Raw genomic sequence first — 21,244 nt, forward strand, 5'->3', positions numbered from 1 at the left:
GAAGGGTTGCGTGACTTCCTCTGTGCCACTTGTGAAATCACCGAGTCCGGTTTTGGGTGTCCCGTCAAAGATGCCGGACCATCCTCAGGTGCTTTGTATTTCTTCTCGAGGCGCAGTAGTACAGGGACCACTGTCGCTGGATTCTTCATTGCTTTAAGGCCTTCCTCCCAAAGATGCTGAACAATAGGGATAGATCTAGTAGTCTTTTTATAAGGCTCTTTAAAGTCATATAAAAAACATTTGGTGGCAACAGAAGGCATTGGTAGCTTAAATCTGCTAGACGCCCTCTCCATCAGCTCATGGAACCCCCCTATTTACACTGGAGGGGAGTCCACCGGATCCGGACATGGTGAAGCTGGGTCTGGGATAACATACTCGTCCTATTCTGTACCTTGATCAGGTCTGCCAAAGTTTTGATCCTCATTCAAGGAATCATCACGGGTGTCCAGTGGTATCAAAGGTACCTGTGGAACCGGTGTTTGCGGCTGAGATATCACCTGAGCCGGCAATTCTGGAGAAACCATTGCAGGGGCCGTTGAGACAGGCAGGGCTTGCATAGTCTGAACAGCAGCAGGCTGTGAACATCTAGATATTTAATCCTGCAGCATGTTGTGGAGATCCTGCAAGAGAGAAGATGGTACAGACACCATGTCTTGTCTCGAATACTCTTGCGGCTGAGCGGAATGTTGATACCCACATTCCTGCAGGTACTCTCCTTCGGAATCAGTTTCCTGGCATTTTACCAGAAGCTGGGATGGACTGTGTGCATATCCATATGAGTCCTGATCCTCATCATCTGAGTCGTCATCATCCTCCTCTAACAGCAGAGCTGGAGGCAAGGGGGTAACTCTCCTCAGAGACGTCATGTCAGGCGTAATCTGTCTCATGGAAATAGTGATTCTTTCCGTCGTCTACGATCCCATCAACGATGGAGTTGTATGTGGTAATGCTGCCGTCGTCGACGCAGACTTTGTCGACGAGCAAACTATCGACGACGAGAAGGGCACCATCGACGACGAGACCGTCTACGCTCCTGCTGCCGTCGTCGTCAATGTTGTCGAAGCCCTCGACGACGACACCGTCGTCGACGAAATCTTCGTCGTCGCTGCCGTCTATGCTGTCGTCGACATCTTCGTCAACGTCGCTGTCACTGTCGTTGACGTCGACCGTACAGTCGACGAGCCCGTCGACGGTACCATTATAAGCTTGGGCTTCAACGCCTTCGTCGACGAAGCCTTCAGCTGCGTCGATGACTTGGAACTTCTGTCTGACTTCTCAGAAGTCTGAGAAGATGGTTTTTTGAAGGCTGGAGCAGTCTTCATCCCAGAAGAAGGTGTAGATGGCCCCTCCCTCTCCTTTTCACCATGGTGAGGAGATTTGACCGGACCCTGGCTCTCAGACGCTCTGGGGGTCTTTTTTGAAGCCTTAGATGGACGCTCCATAGAAGGTGAATAGGAAACCCTACCCCTTTTGACTGACCTTCTTGTAGATGAGGCTGAAGAGGAGTCTTCACTGTCACTGGAAACGGTCTTTTTTGGACTTCAACTTCTGGAGCCAGGTATGAAGCCTACCCTCACGATCCCGCAGGGTCTTGGTAGAAAAGGTGCAGCAGATCTTGCAGTCCGCAGCCTTATGATCAGGATAGAGGCAATATATACAATCTTTATGCCTATCCTCAACAAATAATCTTTTCTTGCCACAGGTGGAACATGGCTTGAAAGGGCCTTCTTCTCATTATCAGACATCCTGGTAGGGACAGCCAACAAGTCTTAAGAGAAATCCTGAAGAAAACTTCTGAAAAGAGTAGAGATTGAGCAGAGCTCAAAGGAGACTCCCCAAGCACAACGTGCGGTAGAAAATGAGGCTCGGAGGTTCCTTCAGGAGGGTTCTATGGGGTGAGGCTCTTCTGATTGGCTAGTGCTTAGTTTGGTCTCTTTTACAGAAAGAGGAGGATATGCTACAAAAGGGAATGAGGCCTAGGCCTTTTTCTTTCTCTTTTGTACCTACTGCTATGTTATTTTTGTTACCGAGACTCCCATTCCGACGACGGGGAAATATACAAAAGCATGGGAATATATGAAAGTTCCAATACTGGGGCAACATCCTTGTCCAATTTTCTGCTCTGGCACATACTACAAATCTCCAACAGGAGTGCTGCCACTTCTTGCTTGATGATGCAAAGATAATCTGATGGAAGGGTGGAGGATAAGAGGTACAGAAGGTGGACCTTGAAGAAAGGGTAGGGTGTAACTCCTTTATATGATCTGAAGGATCAAATGGTCTGAAGTAGTGGCCTCCAAGGGCCAGTAGACAGGAAACCTGCTCCCCACAGGCTCTATGTGGGGTGAAGCAGCAGACTACACCTGCTTTCCAGGTTGGGGGAGGGGAGTGGTAGCTTGGTGGAGGGATCCATAGCCCCAACTCTGGCCCTGTCCCTTTACTGCTTGACCAGTGAATTCTGGGGCAGCGGAGGTTGAAAAGGGCTGATGCTGGCAGAAAGTGAATCTTCTAGAGAAAAACTGAAAGCACCAAAACTGGCGATCATCCCTGGGAGCGTCAGATAGTTGGAGCTCAAAGACTTTGCTGTGACCTTGCTTACCTTGAAGCTTTCCAAAGCGGAGTCAGCTTTGTCCCCAAATAGGCGTTCTCGTCCAAAGATGAAAACAATTAGGTAAGCCTGTATACCAGAGGGTAAGCCCAAGGTTCGAAGCCAGGCATGTTGCCTCAGAAAGGTCTCCATGGAGTGCGCCACAACTTCCTAGAAGTGGGCCCTCGTGTCCTCAGGGGCTTGGGTGGTAACCAGCTGGTCTGTGTCCCATAAGACACAGGTGTTTTGCACCAAAAGACAGGTGACATTGAAGAATTTGAATGCCAAGCTGCTTGCTGAAAACAAATATTTTTTTACTTGTCGGTGCAGTTTTACAGCTTGAAGAACTTTTCTGGATTCACTATGCTGTGCATTATTCCGCCATCTGGTGGTTGGGTCTGGAAATGTAGTATTTGTTCTTTTTTTTGTTTGTTTTTTTGTAGATGGGCGTCAACGGCGTAGTACCATTTGGTGTCTTTGTGACATCGACATACTTCCTTTAGTAGCAATCTTCGGATTCTTTTTTCTCTGTGTTTTGTTTCCATTTGTCCTACTTATGATTATCTTCCTTGGTGGAGGAGGGTGGATTCGCTAGTGAATCCAGAAAAGTTCTTCAAGCTGCAAAACTACACCGACAAGTAAGAAACTATTCATTTTGCAGCGTGAATCTTTTCTGGATTCACTATGCTGTGCATAGACTTTGTAGCGGTTTGCTAGTCTTGTGGTGGCTGGGTGGAAGATGAACCTTGGTTTGTAAATAGATGCTGTAAGACCCTTTGTCCTACTTGTGTTTCCTTGTTCATTTGAATGTCCACACAGTAATGTTTTGTGAATGTGTGTACTGAAGACCATGTTGTAGCCATGCAAATGTCTTGGATTGGAGTGTTAGCCAGAAAAGCAATTGCATCTCCCATCTTTCTCGTTAAATGCGCCTGAGGTGCTTCCCGTAACATCTGCCCTGCATGCTTGTGACTCAGCTGTATAGCTTGTTCTGTCTATCTTGCAATTGTTGTTTTGGTTACCAGTCTTCCAAGAAAACATTTTGCGAAGGATACAAATAACTGCTTTGTTTTCCTGTATTCTTTAGTTCTTTCCACGTAGTACATGACTGCTCTACTGCGTCAAGTGTGTGTAAAGCCCTTTCCACTTTGTCCTTTGGATTCTGAAAGAAACTTGGTATCTGTATACTTTGATTCATGTAGCATTTTTGTACCACCTTTGGCGTGGATCTGTCCTCATGACAATTCTGTTGCTATCTATTGAAAGTAGGGCTCCTGTAGAGTTAGTGCCTGAATTTCGCTAACGCTACATAGTGATGTTATTGCCACTAGAAATGCTATTTTTATTGTAAAAATTTGCAGTGTTGCTTTGTACAGTGGTTTGAAAGGTGCCTTCATTAATTGTGCTAGAACAATGTTCAGATTCCATGTTGGTGCTGGCACCCTTTTTGTTGGTGCAATTCTCTTTGCCCCTTCCATGAATCGTTTGACCACATGTGAGGTGAAGAAGACCTTTCCTGTTTCCCCTCTTGTGTGTGCGACAATTGCTGCAAAGTGTACCTTTAGTGATGTAAAGCATAAATTACTTTGTAGTAAATGTGTGAGGTATTTGAGTACCGTTCTTTCTCTTGTGTTCTTTTTTGGCAGTCCTTTTGTAATACTCCATTGTGTATATCTTTTCCATTTTGCTGTATAACATTTTCTTGTTGTCGGTTTTCTAGCTTCGCTTAGAACAGCCATTGTGCTTTCAGGTAGTTTTAGATGTGCAAATTCTAAGTCTTCAGGAGCCAAGCCGCTAGGCTGGAGCTCTCTGGTTCTGGGTGAAGTACTCTCCGGTTTTGCATGGTTAGCAAATCTTTCCTTCTTGGAATTTTGTGCATTGTCTCCTGTGAAGTTTCCATAAGTTCTGAGAACCAGGTCTGTCTGGCCCACTGTGGTACTATGAGAATCATTGTCATCTTGTTGATTCTGCACTTGCTGATCACTTTGTTCAACAATGGTATTAGGGGAAAAGCGTACGCAAATATCCCTGACCAGTCTATCCATAGCACATTCCCTAGGGGCCGGCTGCCGGTTCGCCTGGATGCAAAGTTTTGGGATTTTGCATTTTGGGTTGTTGCAAATAGGTCTACCCGACTTATTAAAAATCTTCTGGACTTCTGTTTGGTTTAGTTCCCACTCGTGGGATGCTGCTGTTGTCTGCTCAGTCTGTCCGCTTCTAGATTGTCCTTACTTGGTAGGTGTTTTGCTAACATCTATTTTGTTTGGGATCGCCCATCTCCACATCTGCTGTGCTAGATTCAAGAATGCAACAGAGTGAGCCCCTCCTTGTTTGTTATTGTAGAACATAGTTGTGGTGTTGTCTGTTTGTATCTACACGTTTTTCCCATATAGCTCCTTCTGAAAGGCTTTTAAGGCTTAGAACACTGTTTTTAGTTCCAAGATACTTCTTTCGTCTTGGTTCTACTGACAATTTTTCCTTGTGTATGGAGAATCCCAGCTGAACTAGCGTCTCCATCACTTGTTGTATATGCTGTTTGCATAGGCTGTATGAGTTTGCTCTTACCAGCCAGTCGTCTAAGTAGGGGGAAAACATGAATTCTTGATCTTCTCAGATGTGCTGCACCTGCTGGCAGGCACTTTGTGAACACTCTTGGTGCTGATTTTAGACCGAAAGCTAGCACTTTGAACTGGTAGTGTTGTTTGTTTATGACAAATCTTAGGAATAGTTTGTGTTTTCTGTTTATTGGGATGTGTAGATACGCATCTTGTAAGTCTATTGTTGCCAGGTAATCTCCCCTCTGCAACTGAGGTAACACTTCTTGTAGTGTAGTCATTTTTAATTTTTGCGTTTTGACAAACTTGTTTAGAAATCTTAGGTCTAATATTGTCCGTAATGATCCGTCCACCCTTTGAATTAGGAAGTATGTTGAATATACTCTGCTGTACTTTTCCTTGTGCGGTACGTGCTCTATTGCATGTTTTCTCTGACGTTCTTTCACCTCTTTGACCAGGTGAGATAGTTCTTCTTTTGAATGTGTCCTTTGCCTTGGTCGTTTGTGGGGAGGCTGCCTGGTTAGCATTATACAGTACCCATACTGTATTATGTTCAGTATCCAATTATCTGTGGTGATCTGTCAATTTTTGTTGAAAAAGTGTTAGTCTGCCTCCTACTGGAGTGGAATGTTGGAGGAACTGCTAGTTTGTCTTTTTGTTTGTTTGTACTGTACTTGGTTTTTGTGAGTCCTTCTCTGCGTGTGCAGTCACTTGCTAGATGTTTGTTGTCCATCCCTTTGTGGCGGACCTCTGCCGCAGAGACGCCCTTGAAAGAACCCTCTTCCTTGGAATTGCCAGCCTAGTTGCTGTCCCTGTTGTGTGCTCTGGTTCCCGGCATGGTATGTTTGCTGGTAACCTTGGTGTGTGGTAGTAGGTTGTTGTGTACCTCTCCCCGCTGGACTTCTTAACGGTGTGCCTCTACGGATACCTCTGAACTGCAGGGCTCCCATGGACCTTGCGGTTTCATTGTCCTTTTTTAGTTGATTTAGTTTGTCATCAACCACCGTTCCAAACAATTGTGCGCCATTGAATGGTGAATTCATTATGTTGCTCTGCACTTCTGGCTTGAAGCCTGATATTCTTAGCCATGAATTTCTTCTTTCTGTTATGCCAATCAATTTGCCTGCTTGATGTTTCGGGTGCATCAAGGACTGACTTCAAACATGTGTTAGCAATGTTTTTGCCCTCTTCCACCGGGTGGCTTGCCCTTTTCTGGAACTGTTCTGGTAGGTTTTGTAACAGTTCCCCTACCTCCTCCCAGTGCTGGTAAGTATGCATGTTGAGCAGAGCATTTGAGTTTGCAATGCGCCACTGATTTGCAGCAGCTCTCTCTGTTTTCCTTCCGACGAGGTTCATCCTTCTACTTTCTTTGTCTGGAGGTGGCCCCACTGTGGTGGGCACATTGGCCCTTTTTTGCTGTTGAGGCAACGATAGAGTCAGCTGGTACTGATCCCTTAATGTATAAAGGGTCTTTTGTGAAGTGTTTATATTTTATTTTTTCTCAGCTCTTGGTGTTATGGCCTTGCAAACAGCAGGCTTCTTGAATGCCTCTTTTACCTGGTCTAAGACACTAGGCAGCATTGGTAGGAATTGGTTCCTAGATTGCGTGGGCATTTCCAATAAAAAACAGGTCTGAGGTTTTTCTTCCTCTAGCTGAACCCCATAAGTTTCTGCCGCCTTCTTTATTACCTGATTGTACATGCCAATGTCATCAGATGGTGATGGCCTCGAAGGATACAACTCTACTGACTCTTCGGGCGACTCTGCGTCGAGGTCTTGCCATTGGAGCTCTTGAGTCTCAGAGTTTGACGATTCTGCGTATACTTGTTTGACCTGTTCGGCATCTTCCCCAAAGAAGTAGGAACCTTCCTCTTCTTCCTCGATTATTTCGGGGGTTCTAGGTGGTATGGGATCTTCGGCAACGCTTTGTGTTTCAGTTTCTGTTGATCACTGCGGTATCTTGTAATGCTTCAAGCTTTCAAAGTCTTTTTTTGCGCTGATGGATATACGCCATTTCGGCTTAGAGCCTTCTCCTCTTCTACTCAATCTGTGCCTTGTTTGTTTCAGAGCCGAGATTGTCCGCTTTTCGATTCTTTACTGATGACGCCGGGGCGGTCGTGTAGGTTTGCTTGGGCTCTCTTATCGACACAGAGGCGTCCTTTTCCAGACTGTCCCCCGACGTCTGGGTTTTTTCAAGAACCTTTGCCGCTCCGGAGTCCTTATTGAAGTATCCTATGGTCGGCTTTTGCTTGGATGCAGCTACGGTCGCCCTTTTTGTGGTCTAGAGTCTGATTTTCGATACTTATTTTTTCGAAGTCGACGACGCTCTTACCTCTTTCGAAGTCTTCTACTCGACTTCCACGACCAACACCTCGGTGTCCTCGTTGCCTTCTGGTCCTTCGGCTACACTGTCTTCCTCCTCGCAGAAGAGGCCCAGGTCACACAGTGATGGCGGTGGCCCTTGGCCTTGCATATTGCAGTTTGCGTGTCGCTGTTTTTCCCTTACCCTCAGGCGTTGCAGTTGTCGCTTCGATGATCCAGCATAGGTTACAGATTAGGTGCTGATCCTTCTGTGGTGGCAGTTCTTGCAAAACTTGAATGGCGTCTTGTCCATTACCGCGCCTAGGGAGCCGCCTGCATGTGCATTCTCCGATCGATGAAGTTCTAGATTTTCCTCTTCTCGTTGAACTGCAGTTGTTGTCGAGTAACTGGTGGAGATGTAAGACCCCGGTGTACTGTTCTCCGGCAATTTTTCTCGGTTTTTTCACAATACTTCTTCTCCAACTCAGGAGCTTCTCCGTATCGATCCAGACCCAAAGGTGGAAAAAATAATCTGAAGATGGCTACCAAAGGTGGGGCTTCTGCAGGAAGTACATTGACGCCACAGAGAGTCACCCAAAAAAAAAAAAAAAAAAAAAAAAAAAAAAAAAAAAAAGAACAAAGACCGGACTCAACCACTAGATGGCGGAATAATTCACAGCATTGCGAATCCAGAAAATCCAGAAAAGATTCACGCTGCCAAACACTATCTTTCCCCATGATTCCAGATGTTTTGCCTTACAGTGTACCCGAACTGAAGGAGAGGTGCCGGCCAACTGTCCACATGAGTTTGATACGTTAATAACCAAGTTTTGTGACCACAGGTGTGCAGGAATAAAATGCAGATCCGCTGGTTTGGGACGGTAACACCCTGCCCACCAGCCTATTTGACTGCTGGGGCAGAGGTGGGCTTTTCCCAGGCTGCAATGACTAGGTCCATCAACGCCTTGTTGAAGGGCAACAGAGGTTCTGATGCTGCTGGGGCTGAAAGGAGATCCTCTGAGGATATTCGTTTTGCCACCCACCATCGGGATTTGCAACTCAGCAGCTTTCCTAACCACTGAGTGGAAGGACATCACTTCATGGGTGGGAGAACATGTAGGGAACTCCATTTCTAGAGAAGTGTCCAATCTAATGGCCGATGAAAGGCCAGCCAGCTTGTAGGGATGATCTTTCCTGCCATCAATGCTGTAGCCATAAGGATTCAAAGGATCAGAGTCTGATCCAAAAAAGTAGTGGATCTTGTGCCTGTACACTTCTTCCTCTAAGAGTCTCTTCCCTAGTGGACCTGTTTTGATGTATAGTCTCAGGAAAAGAAGGAGGTGGTGCTGATCTGTGTTATTTTTAAATTAAGCTGTACCGTATTTGTTAAAAGTGCCCCGGACACCTTATTTCGATGGGACAATCCATTGCTAATGATTAATTATGGCAATCCCCTTAAGGGGAACCTTACTTCCTACTCTCTGATTATCTTCAGATGCATCAGGGAACACTTATCAGACAAGTTTCGAGTTGCATCCAGAGCCCAGGTTTCCGAGATATATGGTGTGAGGGTCTACGACTGCTGATTACACCTAACACCTAGACCAATTCCATTCTTCAGTCTGAAGAGATTGAGAATACCAGCGATTTTTCAGTGATATTAACACATCTTTAAAGCATCAAAGCTAATCAGTCTGTGGAGTGCATAGTACAGTAGTTATCAAAATGTGGCTGAATAGAAGTGTAATGAGAACCTGAAAAAGCTATATAGTGTAGAGTAAAGCCTCTCTAAATAACTCCATAAAATTGAAAACCTTGCAAATGAGGGTCACATAAAGACAGTCTTCAGCACTCAAGCAGCAATACTATTATCCTGAACCGCCTATTACTGTCCCTTGCCTTAACCACTACTGTTTGTACGCCAGGAAATGTGGAGAAACGTGGGGATGCAACAGAATGTCTGACAAATAGTACGTTCCATAAACAGAGAAGATGAAATGGGAGGGGAGAGGTGTGGTATTCCCATCACCCAATGCCCAGGACACACTGTTTGTGGTCAAGGACACGTTTTCATAATCATTTTGCCCACTGGAGAAGTATTCCCTCCGTAATTATATGCAGAATACACACAGAAGCAAGATTGAGGATAGTTTGCTTCCAAAACAAAACATATGCAAAAAAATGGAACTGGATTAAAAATGTTTTCTTAAACTATTGTGCAACTTTAAACACTATTTCTCAGGTTCATCATTTAGTGAAAATGTGTGTGACGAATGTCAATATTTTATAAAAAAAAAAAAGGTCAGTAATTGAGAGTCACTGAAACAATATTGGGCCACAAGAACATTTTTTAGAGGCTTGATTCTTAAAGACACTCACAAATGTATATCTGCAGATGAATGCTCGGTTACATTGATTCATAACCTTCAGAAATACACAAGGGATTACTAAAGTAGGCCTGACAATCAAACTTCTCCAAAACGTTTGTGAACTCTTTTTTTTGCATGAGCAAATAAACACATGTATCTGCTCATGCAAAAATCCACTGAGTGGTTGCAAAAATTCACTTTCCCTATTGCGCTTTTTATGCCATTCTGGAAAAATATTTACTTAGAGTTGGTGGATAACCTTAACTATGTTAGTCTGGATGGGCCCAGATTCATAGGGCATTCCAACTTCAGAAATACTGCTTAACTGTATGTATATTTGTGGAATGGTGACAAAATCTCGAGCCCTCCTAGACTCCTGAAATTATATAAAAACATTATCAGAGGGGCGATTAGCAGAGCTCTAATATGACAAGAACGCTTCCCTTCCATAATGTCACCTCCTAGTACAATACCAAAAGGGACATGTGTTTTTATTTCCAGAACATTTAGATTTCTGAAGGATTCCACCTGTTGTCAGGTAAATATTTTATAAAAGTCAATACCAGTCTGGAGTGTTTGGGGAGAGGATATGGCCTTACGGCTAGGGCGGTCGACCTCGAAGCTGGGGAACCCGGTTCGAGTCTTGGCAGGGATGCTCAACATCCTGAGAATCTGGTCAAACCACTTAATCTCCCTGTGCCTCACATTAAAAAAGTAGGTTTCTGTCTGTAATGCAACTGTTGCTCATGTAAAGCGCTCTGATGCCTTTGGGTCTAGTTTGAATTATATAAAATAGAAAAACTAATAAAACATATATGTGTGATTATAACAGAACTTGAGTTTTGGGAACTGTGTGTAGTTGTTTATTGACTGGATTAGTGCTCTGCTTGGTTGTATGTTGGAGGTGGTGCGATAGTGGTGAACCCTTGTTCTTCTCTTGGAGTTGTATCAAACACTTCAGAAGAGAAATCCTAAACCATAAAACGGAGTGATTGGGGGTTTCTTGTCCTCAACTGAGGCCATTAAGATCAATTGTGTTGGTTAAATGATTTTGGAAAGAAACCTTGAAAACACAAAGCTTTGGCTGGAAGGAGTTTGACAAACTAAGTGACTTAGCTTTAATGACACTGCACAATTGTGATGCTTTATGCTGTGACTGGAACCAAAGCTGTTGTTCAAGTTCCACTATTAGCAGCAGAAGGAGCAGGGACAAGGAACTGCAGAAGGATCCTGCACACTGAGCCGCTGAAGGAGCCTGGGCAAGGAAATGGCCAACCACAGCCAAAGATCTTTCTCAAAGACCAATTACACGAGCTATGTAAGAAGATGCAAATCAGTGCAAGGACCTAAATAAGTAAAAAGTGGTGCAGAAAGAGTATAAAGGTTCACTTACCCATATAGCCCACTGTGCCCACTCTGCCTTTTATCTTCTGCTCACTCGGTATGTGCACTGCAAGCCCAAGGTCTGAAATGCGGATGTGACCTACCAATGGGATCAAAAGAATGAAACACTAGTAAGCGAACATAACTGAAACGTTCATACTCGAGAAACAGGGAGCAGACATAGTATTGCTTGAACCAGCAACACATAAAAACAGCATAGGAGAGACCCCAGGAAATCTTGATTGGGAAAGCAAACCCGCTACAGGTGAAAGGGTCTGAAGGGGACTCCAGCACAGCAGAAATCTGAACTTTTAAAGGTGTGGGCATAATTAATACCAGCAAAGTAGAATATGGTGGGATCACCAATAGGAACAGAGGTAGAGCATTACTAAGGATCTGAAGTACCCACCAGAGCATGATCGAAGCTCAGCCAAACTACTGAGCAGATATTTTCAGGAGCAGGTTGCTAAGGGTAGAGGATGCCTACAGCTAGGAAGGGTTTGCAACAAATTCCAACAGTGATCGAAAAGAGGTCAGAAGGAAGACCAATAAAAAATACAAATGTAACAATGTTTTGCAGGACAGAGAATAAGAGAACAAGTTACTTACCTGTAACTACAGTTATCCAGTATTGGTATCTTTCATAGATTCACATGCACCCACCCTCCTCCCCGGCAGGACAGTTCTCCATTTGGGATACCTACTTCTCACTTGTGCTAAGAAAATTTGAGAAGAACTGCCTCCGCTGGGAAGGTTGGAGAGGGTGCTGGCAGCTGATTGGTTGGAACTATTTTCTAGTTCTTTTCATATAATGAGGTAGATAGGCTACTAGGTTTTGGGCCTTCTGGGCCTCTTGTCTTTTTAGCCTACTACAGTTCTTACTAAGGCACTGCTTTTGTATACATATTTTTACTGTGGGACTCCCGCCTCGGCGACGGGAATGATTCAGGCATGCGAATCTATGAAAGATACCCCAATACTGGTTAAGAGGCCACTACACCAAGCACTCCTCTCAGTTGCCCCATACTAATACCCTGGCCTTTCCAACCCAGGGGGCACAGTCATTGCAGAATATACCCCCACACAACATTCCTTATCTCTGCAAACAGAGTAAATTCCTTCACTTCAACAAGGGCAGGGGTACATTACAGTTAAGTTCTGAAAGAGTTAAGTCCCAGGTGAGGTTATAGTAGTTTTAAACAGGTTTTCATTATGACTGATTGAGGTTTTCAAAGTACACAGCTAAGGCTGCTGAGCCAAATAGCAAGCAATCACATGAAATAAACTTAGCAAAAAGGAGCTCCAAATCTTACACATCTTAAAATTCCGAGAATACAGAGATTACGGAGGGCAAAAATAATGCAAAGTTCATTCATGGGGAAAATAATGCTGGTTTGAAATTACTTGCAAGCTCTCCACAAGTGAAAGGACAACTTGATGTAGGACATGTTTTAGGCAACCAGACATTTGGAGAGTATAACCTACATTTTCTCTCCCCAGGCTACTAGTTTTCACACTGCTAGGTAGGCAAAGTGTTATTGTTATTACACTGCCCATAAAGTTGCCCTCAAAACTTCATTACATTATTGAGTCTGTAGCAACTTTGTGTATAATACCATGAGAGGATTCATCGCATCGTTACTTAGCTGAATAGGGTGGATAAAAGGAGAAACCCGCTCACCCCTTGTGTGCACGGTTGCAAGTGGACTTTAAGCCACAGAGGTGGCCCTGACCTTGCTGGCTCATGTTACTGACCAGGTTGCAGTGTGTGCATTAGAATATAAAGAGTATGGGGCCTGCAGGAACAACTTTACAGAGGGTACAAACCTCTGCAATCTATGGTAGGGAAGGATATCTCAATTGCTGGATCTTCCTTCGATGCAACTCTAGCACCCACATCCCAAAACAGTGAAGTGCTCACCCCAGGTCACCTGGAAACCACCGTTTGTATTTGGACTCTTTAGAAATACTTCTGTTTCGTTTGATAAACTACCCAACTCTGCCATTATTTTCCTTGGTGGCAAGCTGCCACAGGTTCATGGAGCCAGGCATTTTGTTCTAAATTGGACAATGGTCACAAGGCCTCACCACAAAGCCACTTGGTAAAGATCATTCCCTGAGTTACAATGGGTCAGTGTTCCAATCCTCCTGCATAATTCATTGAGATCTCATTTAATGTATAGCCTTTCTTTCAGACAGGGATACCTCCAGTACCGCCTCACAAAAGTCATAGGGTTCCTTTACTTATGGTGGTTGCAAGGCAGCTCTCTTTAGCATGATGCACAACTTGTAGTTCCCTATTACCGAAGAAAAGAAGGATGTGGCTGACAGATTGAGAATAAGCCAAGCAGTTGAATTCTAGATAATCTGGAGATGGTGCAGAAGCTAATCTGGAAGGCCAAGGAAATTGGAATTACCATAATCGAGGTGGGAGCTGATTAAAGAATGGATGACGTTTTTTAAAGGAAGAACGTGGGAAAGACACAATCTTCCTGAGCAGTGGTAAGATGATGAAGTAAGTCCAAGAAACCCAATTGATTTGTTTTCTAAAAGTAAGTTGAGCATCAAAGATCATGCCAAGGTATTTAGGAGAGAAAAGAGGAGAAGGAGGTTGCCCCAGTTCTGATGTATATTACGTGACCAGACTAGAGGCTGGTGTCCAAAGAGAAGAACATCTGTTTGTTGCTATTGAGTTTCAGATGATTGTACTGAATCCAACTTGAACCCACACACATATAAGACCAGAAGTTAGACTAGAATAAGTCTGGATTGTCAGAGATGGAAATGATGAGCTGTGTATCTTCGGTATAGGATAGTTTTTCAAGACTGAATAAGCAACTGACCAGAGCAAGAGGTGCCATGTACTTTTTTAACCAAAGTGTGACTTAACAATGAGACTTGCGGAACACCACAGAGGAGGGGAGAAGAACAGGATTTAAAATGGAGGAAAGTAATGGTTTCATTTCAGCGAGAAGGAAACAATCCAAGCCATTTGAGAGCTTGTTCAGAGATGCCCTTCTTAAAAATGCTGTTAATCTAAGCAGTGCGTGAGACAGAGTTGAATGCCGTTGAGATATACAAGGACATGAGGGTGGCAGAGCAGCTTTGGTCCAACATGATTCTAAGGTCAATAATCACAGTTTATTAAGCAGTCTCTATTTGGATGGAAGAGATTTTACAGCGGAAAAACAGAAGCGAAATATTGATAGAGCGGAGAGGGAACAATGAGGTGCTACAAACTTGGGGGGAAGAAAAAATGTGTTACCTGTAACACTCATTTTCCAGGATTATTGTTTTTCATAGATTCACATGCTTGAAACATCCCGGTCGTTGAGGTGGGAGTCCCATTATAAAGCAGTAGGAATAGCTTACAATTGTAAAAAGACATTTACTTTCGTAGCTTATCTATATCATTTATAAAGAAATAAACTCCAGCCAATAGTACCTTTTAGAACACTCCCAGCAGATGTATCTTCTCTCAGATTTCCAAGCACTAGTGGGAATAGTCACCATTTGTCAAGAGCCTCCAAAGGGAGGAGGGTGGGCTGCATGCAAACCTATGAAAGATACCAATACTGGAGAACAAGAGTTACAGATAAGTATTAAGCCTTTTCTCCGGTATTGACTCTTTCATAGATTCACATGCTTGAATCAAAATAGTTATCAGTCACATACCATATATAGTAAAATCATGTTTTATAACCCAATAGCGGATGGTGGGTACAAATATACACATTTTATAATAGAAGGCTCACCTTATTGGAAAAGATGCCAAAGCACTGCTTGCCCCACAGCTAAATCCCTGCGCTGCACCAGATCAAGGCAATAGTGTTGGATGATCGTATGCCTGTTTTTTTATAATGCAGCACAGCATATGCTTTTGATAGGCACTCCAGCAAACAAGGTCGCAGTTGTAGAGGTTGCAGTGATCGAATGCGCCTCAGCCTTTCCTCCGACCGGCCTTAGAATGTCAGAACAGAATGGCTGCTGAAATCCATCTTGCTATGGTGATTTTAGAAACTGGACTTCCCTTGTTAGGATTTCCATATGCCACGAATATTTGATCTGTAGTACGTAGATGCTTTGTGCAATGCAAATAGAACTTCAAGCACCTTTTTACATCAAGGGTATGCAAAGTTCATTCAGTAGGTGTGTGGATCTGGGAAGAAAGTCTTGAGGACAACAGGTTTGTTGAGACGGAAATCTATTGGAACTTTAGTTATGAACTTGGGATTAGTTCGGAGAACCATAGTATTTTTTTTAATTGTAAGAAAGGTTCCTTCATTGTGAAAACCTGGTGTGCGAATACTCTCCTTGTGGAAGTGAGAGCTAAAAGTGAAGTAACCTTCCAGTTAGAAATGCGAGTTCTGCCCTGTGAACAGGTTCGAAAGGGCTCTTCATCAGTTGTGATAATACCGTATTTAGTTACCACGCTGATGGAGGTGCTTTTATCAGAGGAAAAACCCTGACTAAACTGAAGAGATTGCGTGATTAGTCTGTTTGACCACAGAAAAAGAGAACCGGATGTCCGTCTGTATCTTGAGATGGCCGCTAAATGAATGGAAGAATACGCCTGGCCCGATCTGGCCAGTGAGAGAAGGTGTGGTAAAACCTGTTCTGGAGGTTTTGAAATTGGGAGGACTTTGGACTCAATCAATCAGGATTCATAAAGTGCGGCTAATCACCTGATAGGGTATCCAGGCTCTTGCAGGAGGCTTATGCAGGCTCTTGCAGGAGGCTTATGCAGGCAGCCAGGTTTTGAGACCCATTCCGAATTTCGGGAGTGGGGTGATGGACCAGAGGTGCTTGGGGAGGATGTTCCAATTCTTTGCTGCAATGTTGGAGAAGAAGCCTCATCCACTTTTGCTTCGGTAGATGTGGGGAGTATGGGTATTTGAAAGGGAGGCAGACCGTAGTCTTCGACAGTTGGTGGAAGTTCAGGGGGTGGTTAATGTATGTGGATTTTTGGTTGTGTAGAGCCATGTGTGAATGGGTCAGAAGCTTGAATTGGCATCTCTTGTGTTCAGGGAGCCAGTGGAGTTGCCCTCGGTGGGGTGTGATGTGGGTTCATCAGGGAAGGCTGAGGAAGAGTCTGGCTGTGGCTTTCAGTATGGTCTGAAGTCTCTGAAGGAGGTGTGCGACGATTCCTATGTAGAGGGTGTTGCCATAGTCCCGTCGGCTGTTGATGCGGGACGGTCACTGTGCTCTTGTGTGTAGGGATAGCCACTTGAAGATCTTACGAAGCATGCGCAGAGTAAAGAAGCAGGTGGAGGAGATGGCGTTGATCTGTGATTTCATGGTGAGCTTGCCATCAATGAGGATTCTGAGGTTTCTCATTTGGTCGGAGGGTGTGGGTCCTAGGTCCAAAGGCCACCAGGAGTCGTTCCATGTGTTGCTGCTGTTACTAAACATCAGTTCTTCCGTCTTTTCGGTGTTCAGCTGCAAGCAGTTGTTCTTCATCCAGTCTGCGACATTTGTCATGCATCTGTGGAGTTGGTTCTGTTGGGGTCGTCGGTGAGTAAGAGGATGAGTTTGGTGTCATCTGCATAGGAAATTATGTTGAGACTGTGGGATTTGACTATGTTGGCCAGCTGGTTCATATATAAAATTGAAGCGTGTGAAACTGAGGGATGAGCCTGGGGTGGCCCCCGCAGGTGATCTCCTTGGGTTCAGAGGTCAAAGGTGAGAGGTGGATCCTCTAGGTTCTTCCAATGAGAAAGGAGGTGATCCATCTGAGTGAGTCCCCTTGGGTGCTGATGTGGTGGATTCTTTTGATCAGTGTAAGGTGGTATATGGTGTCAAAGGCTGCTGAGAGGTCGAGGAGGATCAAAGCTGCAGTATCCCCTCGGTCAAGAAGGGTTCGGAGGTCGTCTGTGGCTGCGAACAGGTCGGTTTCAGTGCTGTGATTGTTGCGGAAGCCGGATTGAGTGGCGTCAAGTAGCTGATTCTGCTCCAGGTGTCATGAGTTGATTGTTAATGATCTTTTCAGGGACTGTTGGCACCAAAGGCAAAAACACTTCCATTTCAGGCAATACATTTTGTTTGTAGTATCAGCTCTGGCTCTAGCGAAGATATCCCTACAGTCCTGCAGAATATCTAGATGCTGCAGTTCATGGTATTCAGGAGTCAGGCCAATAAATGCAAAGAAGTCTGGTTCAGATGAAGGACCTGCTTGCAGTTCATTGAAAGCAAATTCTTCTCCGGCTCCAGCTGAATAGGATTGTCTTCCGACAACAGCAGACGCTTAGTGAACCAGCGCTCTCTGGGCCACCTTGGAGCAAAGAGTATTAGCCAGCATGGTTCCCTTTTCATTTTCTTGAGAAGCCTGGGAATGAGGGGGAATGGGGGAAAAGTGTGTGCATAGATCCCTGACCATCTGATTGAAAACACATTTGCCCAAAACGCTTATTGAGGGCCCTAGCTTGCTTAAAATAAGCATTTCCAGTTCTCTTGAGAAGCAAAGAGATGAAGGTTTGGCTTGCCCCATCATTGGAACATGGTGTTTAAAATGGAATGATTTAGCTTCCATTTGTGACAGCTCTGATTTGTTCTGCTTAAAGTGTCCGTCAAACTGTTGCTCATCCCCGGCAGATGTTCTGCTCTGATGGATAACTGGTGCTCTAATGCCCATTTTCATATTTCTTGCGCCTCCAGAGAGGATCTGAGATCTTGTACCTCTTTGTTTGTTGAGGTAGTGCATACTGGTAGTATCTGTTCTTATTAACACTGATGATCTCTGTATTCTCAGCAAGAAGGCTTGAAGGGAAAGTGGATTAGTCCAGAGTTCCATGACATTTATGTGCATCTAGAACTTGGAGAGATTCCATTTGCCACTTATCTGAAATCCTGTAGATGGGCTCCCCCAGCCCTCTAGAGAGGCATCTGTTCTGTTTATGTACTCGGAACTAGAGAGAGGAATGTTTGCCCTGATTAGAGATAGTTGGAGTTTTTCCACCAAGGAAGCACCTTTTTCATAGACAGTGTGATTTGGATGACATTGTCGAATGAGCCTTCCAGCTGAACCCATAGTTTGTCCTGTACTTCCTGGCAAGGACTCATTCTTAGACGAGCACAGGGCACTAGGAGAATGGCCAATGACATCATGCCGAAAAGAGATTTGAGAAGACACACAGAAACAGACTTTCTTTTTGAGCGGATTTGAGCCAGTGTCTTGAGTTTGGTTCGTCTCTCCCCGTGGACAAGAATGCTTCGTCCTGTACTGTATTTAAGGTTGCTCCAAGGAAATGTATCCTTGTTGAGAGAGGGCTGAGAGATTTTTGGTAATTTACTGTGCGCGGATTGAAACATCCATAGATACGCTATTGTAGATTACGGCGGTTGATGGACAGATAGTGCTTTAATGAGCCAGTGGTCGAGGTATGAAAATACCTTAATGCCTTAGTGTCTTAGATGGGATGCCACAGGGATGAAACATTTTGTGAATATCTGAGGGACCAACCTGAGACCAACGGGAAGCACTTTGAACTGATAGTGAGGGCCGGCCACCGTGAATCTAAGAAACCTGTGATGCTTGGGATGGCTAGGGATATGGAAATACGCATCGTACAAATCCAAACTCACCATGAAATCTCGGTGATTGAGGAACTGCAGGATCTCTTGGTGAGTGACCACCCAAAAGGATTTATTTTTTAGGAACTTGGTGAGCTTCCTGAGATCCAGAATGGGATGCCATTCTCCAGGTTTCTGTATGACCAGGAAAAAGCGAGAAATAGAAACCCATTCCTTTCTGAGAATGTGAGACTTTCTCAATGACACCCTTGTTCAGCATGACTAGTGCCTATTACCAGAAAAGATAGAGGTGGGGTGTAGCCACCCATTTCGGTTGGTGGGATTTGCGTGAACTCCAGGCAAAGGCCATATGTAATAAGAATCAGGACCCATTTGTCCTCTACGATCTTTTACCATTGATGGTGATATTGTGAAAGCGTGCTCCGACACAATGAGGTGCTGAATGGGGTGTAACCAGCACTAGGATGGTGTCACTGTTTTCTTCTAGTGTTTCTAACTGGTATAGTTTTCGGTGTGACTGTTGCTTTGAGTAGGCAGCTTCTGGTGGTGCACAGTATGGAAGGTGCTGCTAAGTCGGCTGAAAAGGCTGCCAATAGAGTTGGTACAGCTGGTATCGCTGATATTCCCCATGATAGGAGTATGTACCTCTTCTGCGGGCCCCTCTGAAAGCTGTTTTTCAGAAATGCAAGATACGCAATGATCTTGCGCTGTCCGTGTTCGCCTTTAATGTTTGTACGGCGTCATTGATGTACTTGCCAAACAAGGCGTCGCCATTATATGGCAGGTCTAGAATTTACATTTGGACTCCAGAACGAAATGAGGATGCCTTTAGCCAACCTTGGTGTCAACAAACGACTGACCCGGTGAGATGCCGAAAACCTAGGGAAGCTATTTCCATAGCACAATTTAAAATCTCCGACACAGATCTTTCTTCCTCTAGCAGAATCATTTTTGCATCTGTTTTCTTGTGCTCCAGCAGAAAATCAAGATACGTTGCGATGTCTGACCACACCTGGCGGTCACACCTGCCCAGAATAGCCAGAGAACTTGCAGCACGTACATTAGTGTCTGAGGTGGTGGAGAACCGCTTACCTATATTATAAAGGAATCAGCCTTCCTTGTCAGGTGGAGTTCAGATTGGCATGGAAGGGTTCTTCAACTGTAGCTGGGCAGCTTGTGTAATAACTGAGTCTGGTATTGTATGTCCTACCAGACATGCCAGGGAATCCCTAGAGACCTTATACTTTTTGTCTATTCTCGGAAGAACCACTGCCTCCGGAGTTCTCATTATTTTAATCTCTTCCTCCCAAATGTAATCTACTATAGAGATTGCTTCAACAGTCTTCCTCGACTGTCCCTTAAAATCATACAGAAAGAAAATGGATTGCTTCACTTTGATTGGGAGCTGAAAACGTGTGGTGGCTCATACCAGAAGTGTATGAAAACCACCAATATCCTCTGGTGGAGAATCTATTTGTTGAGGTGCCGAAGGAGAAGGCGTGGGGATGAGGTTTTCATCCCACTCATTGGCAACTGACTGGGCATCTTGATTTCACCCTCCTTTCTATCATCATCCAAAGAGGATAGGCCATCCCTAGGAGGCACAGCAATATTCAACTTTGGTGTCATCCTAGGAGTAGCAGGAGAAAGCATAGGATCTGGCGACCTAGGTGCTGGAGGCAGCAGATGCTTAGGTGATGAAGTGGTCCCTGCAGGCGTAAGGAAACGTTTGTAGTAGTCTTGCAACATGCCCTGCAGGCCTTGCATCAGGGATACGGGGACCTGACCCATGCCCTCAGGTGTAGGAGGCGGAAGAAAACAAGTTACTTACCTGTAACTTTGGTTCCCCAGTATTGGTAACTTTCATAGATTCCCATGCTTTGTATCATTCCCCGTCGTCGGCCTGGGAGTCTCGGTAATAAAAAATATCATAGTAGTAGGTACAAAAGAGAAAGGAAAGGCCTAGGCCTCATTCCCTTTTGTAACATATCAGCCTCTTTTTGTAAAAGAGACCAAACTCTAGGCATCAGCCAATCAGAATAGCCTCACCCTTAGAACCTTCCTGAAGGAACCTCAGAGCCTCAGATTTTCGTAGCCGTAGTGTGCTAGACACCATAGTTGCTGAAGGCTGAGCTTTCCCCGGGGAGGTGGGTGGGCGCATGGGAATCTATGAAAGTTACCAATACTGGGGAACCAAAGTTACAGGTAAGTAACTTGTTTTCTTGCCCCAGTATTGGAACTTTCATAGATTCCCATGCTTTGTATCAGAATAGCAAGCAGTAAACAATATAAACACATTTTGTAAAATTATATCATAACATTAGCAAGAAATACAAAATGTGTTACCCATGGAAGGTGGGATAGAAAGGAAAGCTCACCAATCACTTGAAGAGGTTTCTCAGGACAGCCTGGCCCACAGCCGCATCATCCTGCTGCAAGGATTCTAAGCAATAATGCTTAGTGAACGTGTGCACGCTGCTCCAGGTAGCAGCCCTGCAGATGTCCTTGACATGTACCCC

At 44.5% G+C, this 21,244-nt stretch overlaps 1 protein-coding gene across 2 annotated transcripts in view; it reads right to left on the minus strand.

Annotated features, from left to right (window-relative positions):
* The window catches only part of GRK6 (G protein-coupled receptor kinase 6), a 627,649-nt gene that overhangs the window by 354,998 nt on the left and 251,407 nt on the right, over positions 1–21,244 (minus strand). For both annotated transcript variants that reach the window (XM_086931798.1, XM_086931797.1), the window contains exon 11: positions 11,206–11,295. In XM_086931798.1, the coding sequence (XP_086787924.1) occupies positions 11,206–11,295 (90 nt within the window). The remainder of the gene's footprint in view (positions 1–11,205; positions 11,296–21,244) is intronic.

This window comes from Lissotriton vulgaris, chromosome 7 (assembly GCF_964263255.1).
Source record: "Lissotriton vulgaris chromosome 7, aLisVul1.2, whole genome shotgun sequence".
In the NCBI taxonomy this organism is placed as follows: domain Eukaryota; kingdom Metazoa; phylum Chordata; class Amphibia; order Caudata; family Salamandridae; genus Lissotriton; species Lissotriton vulgaris.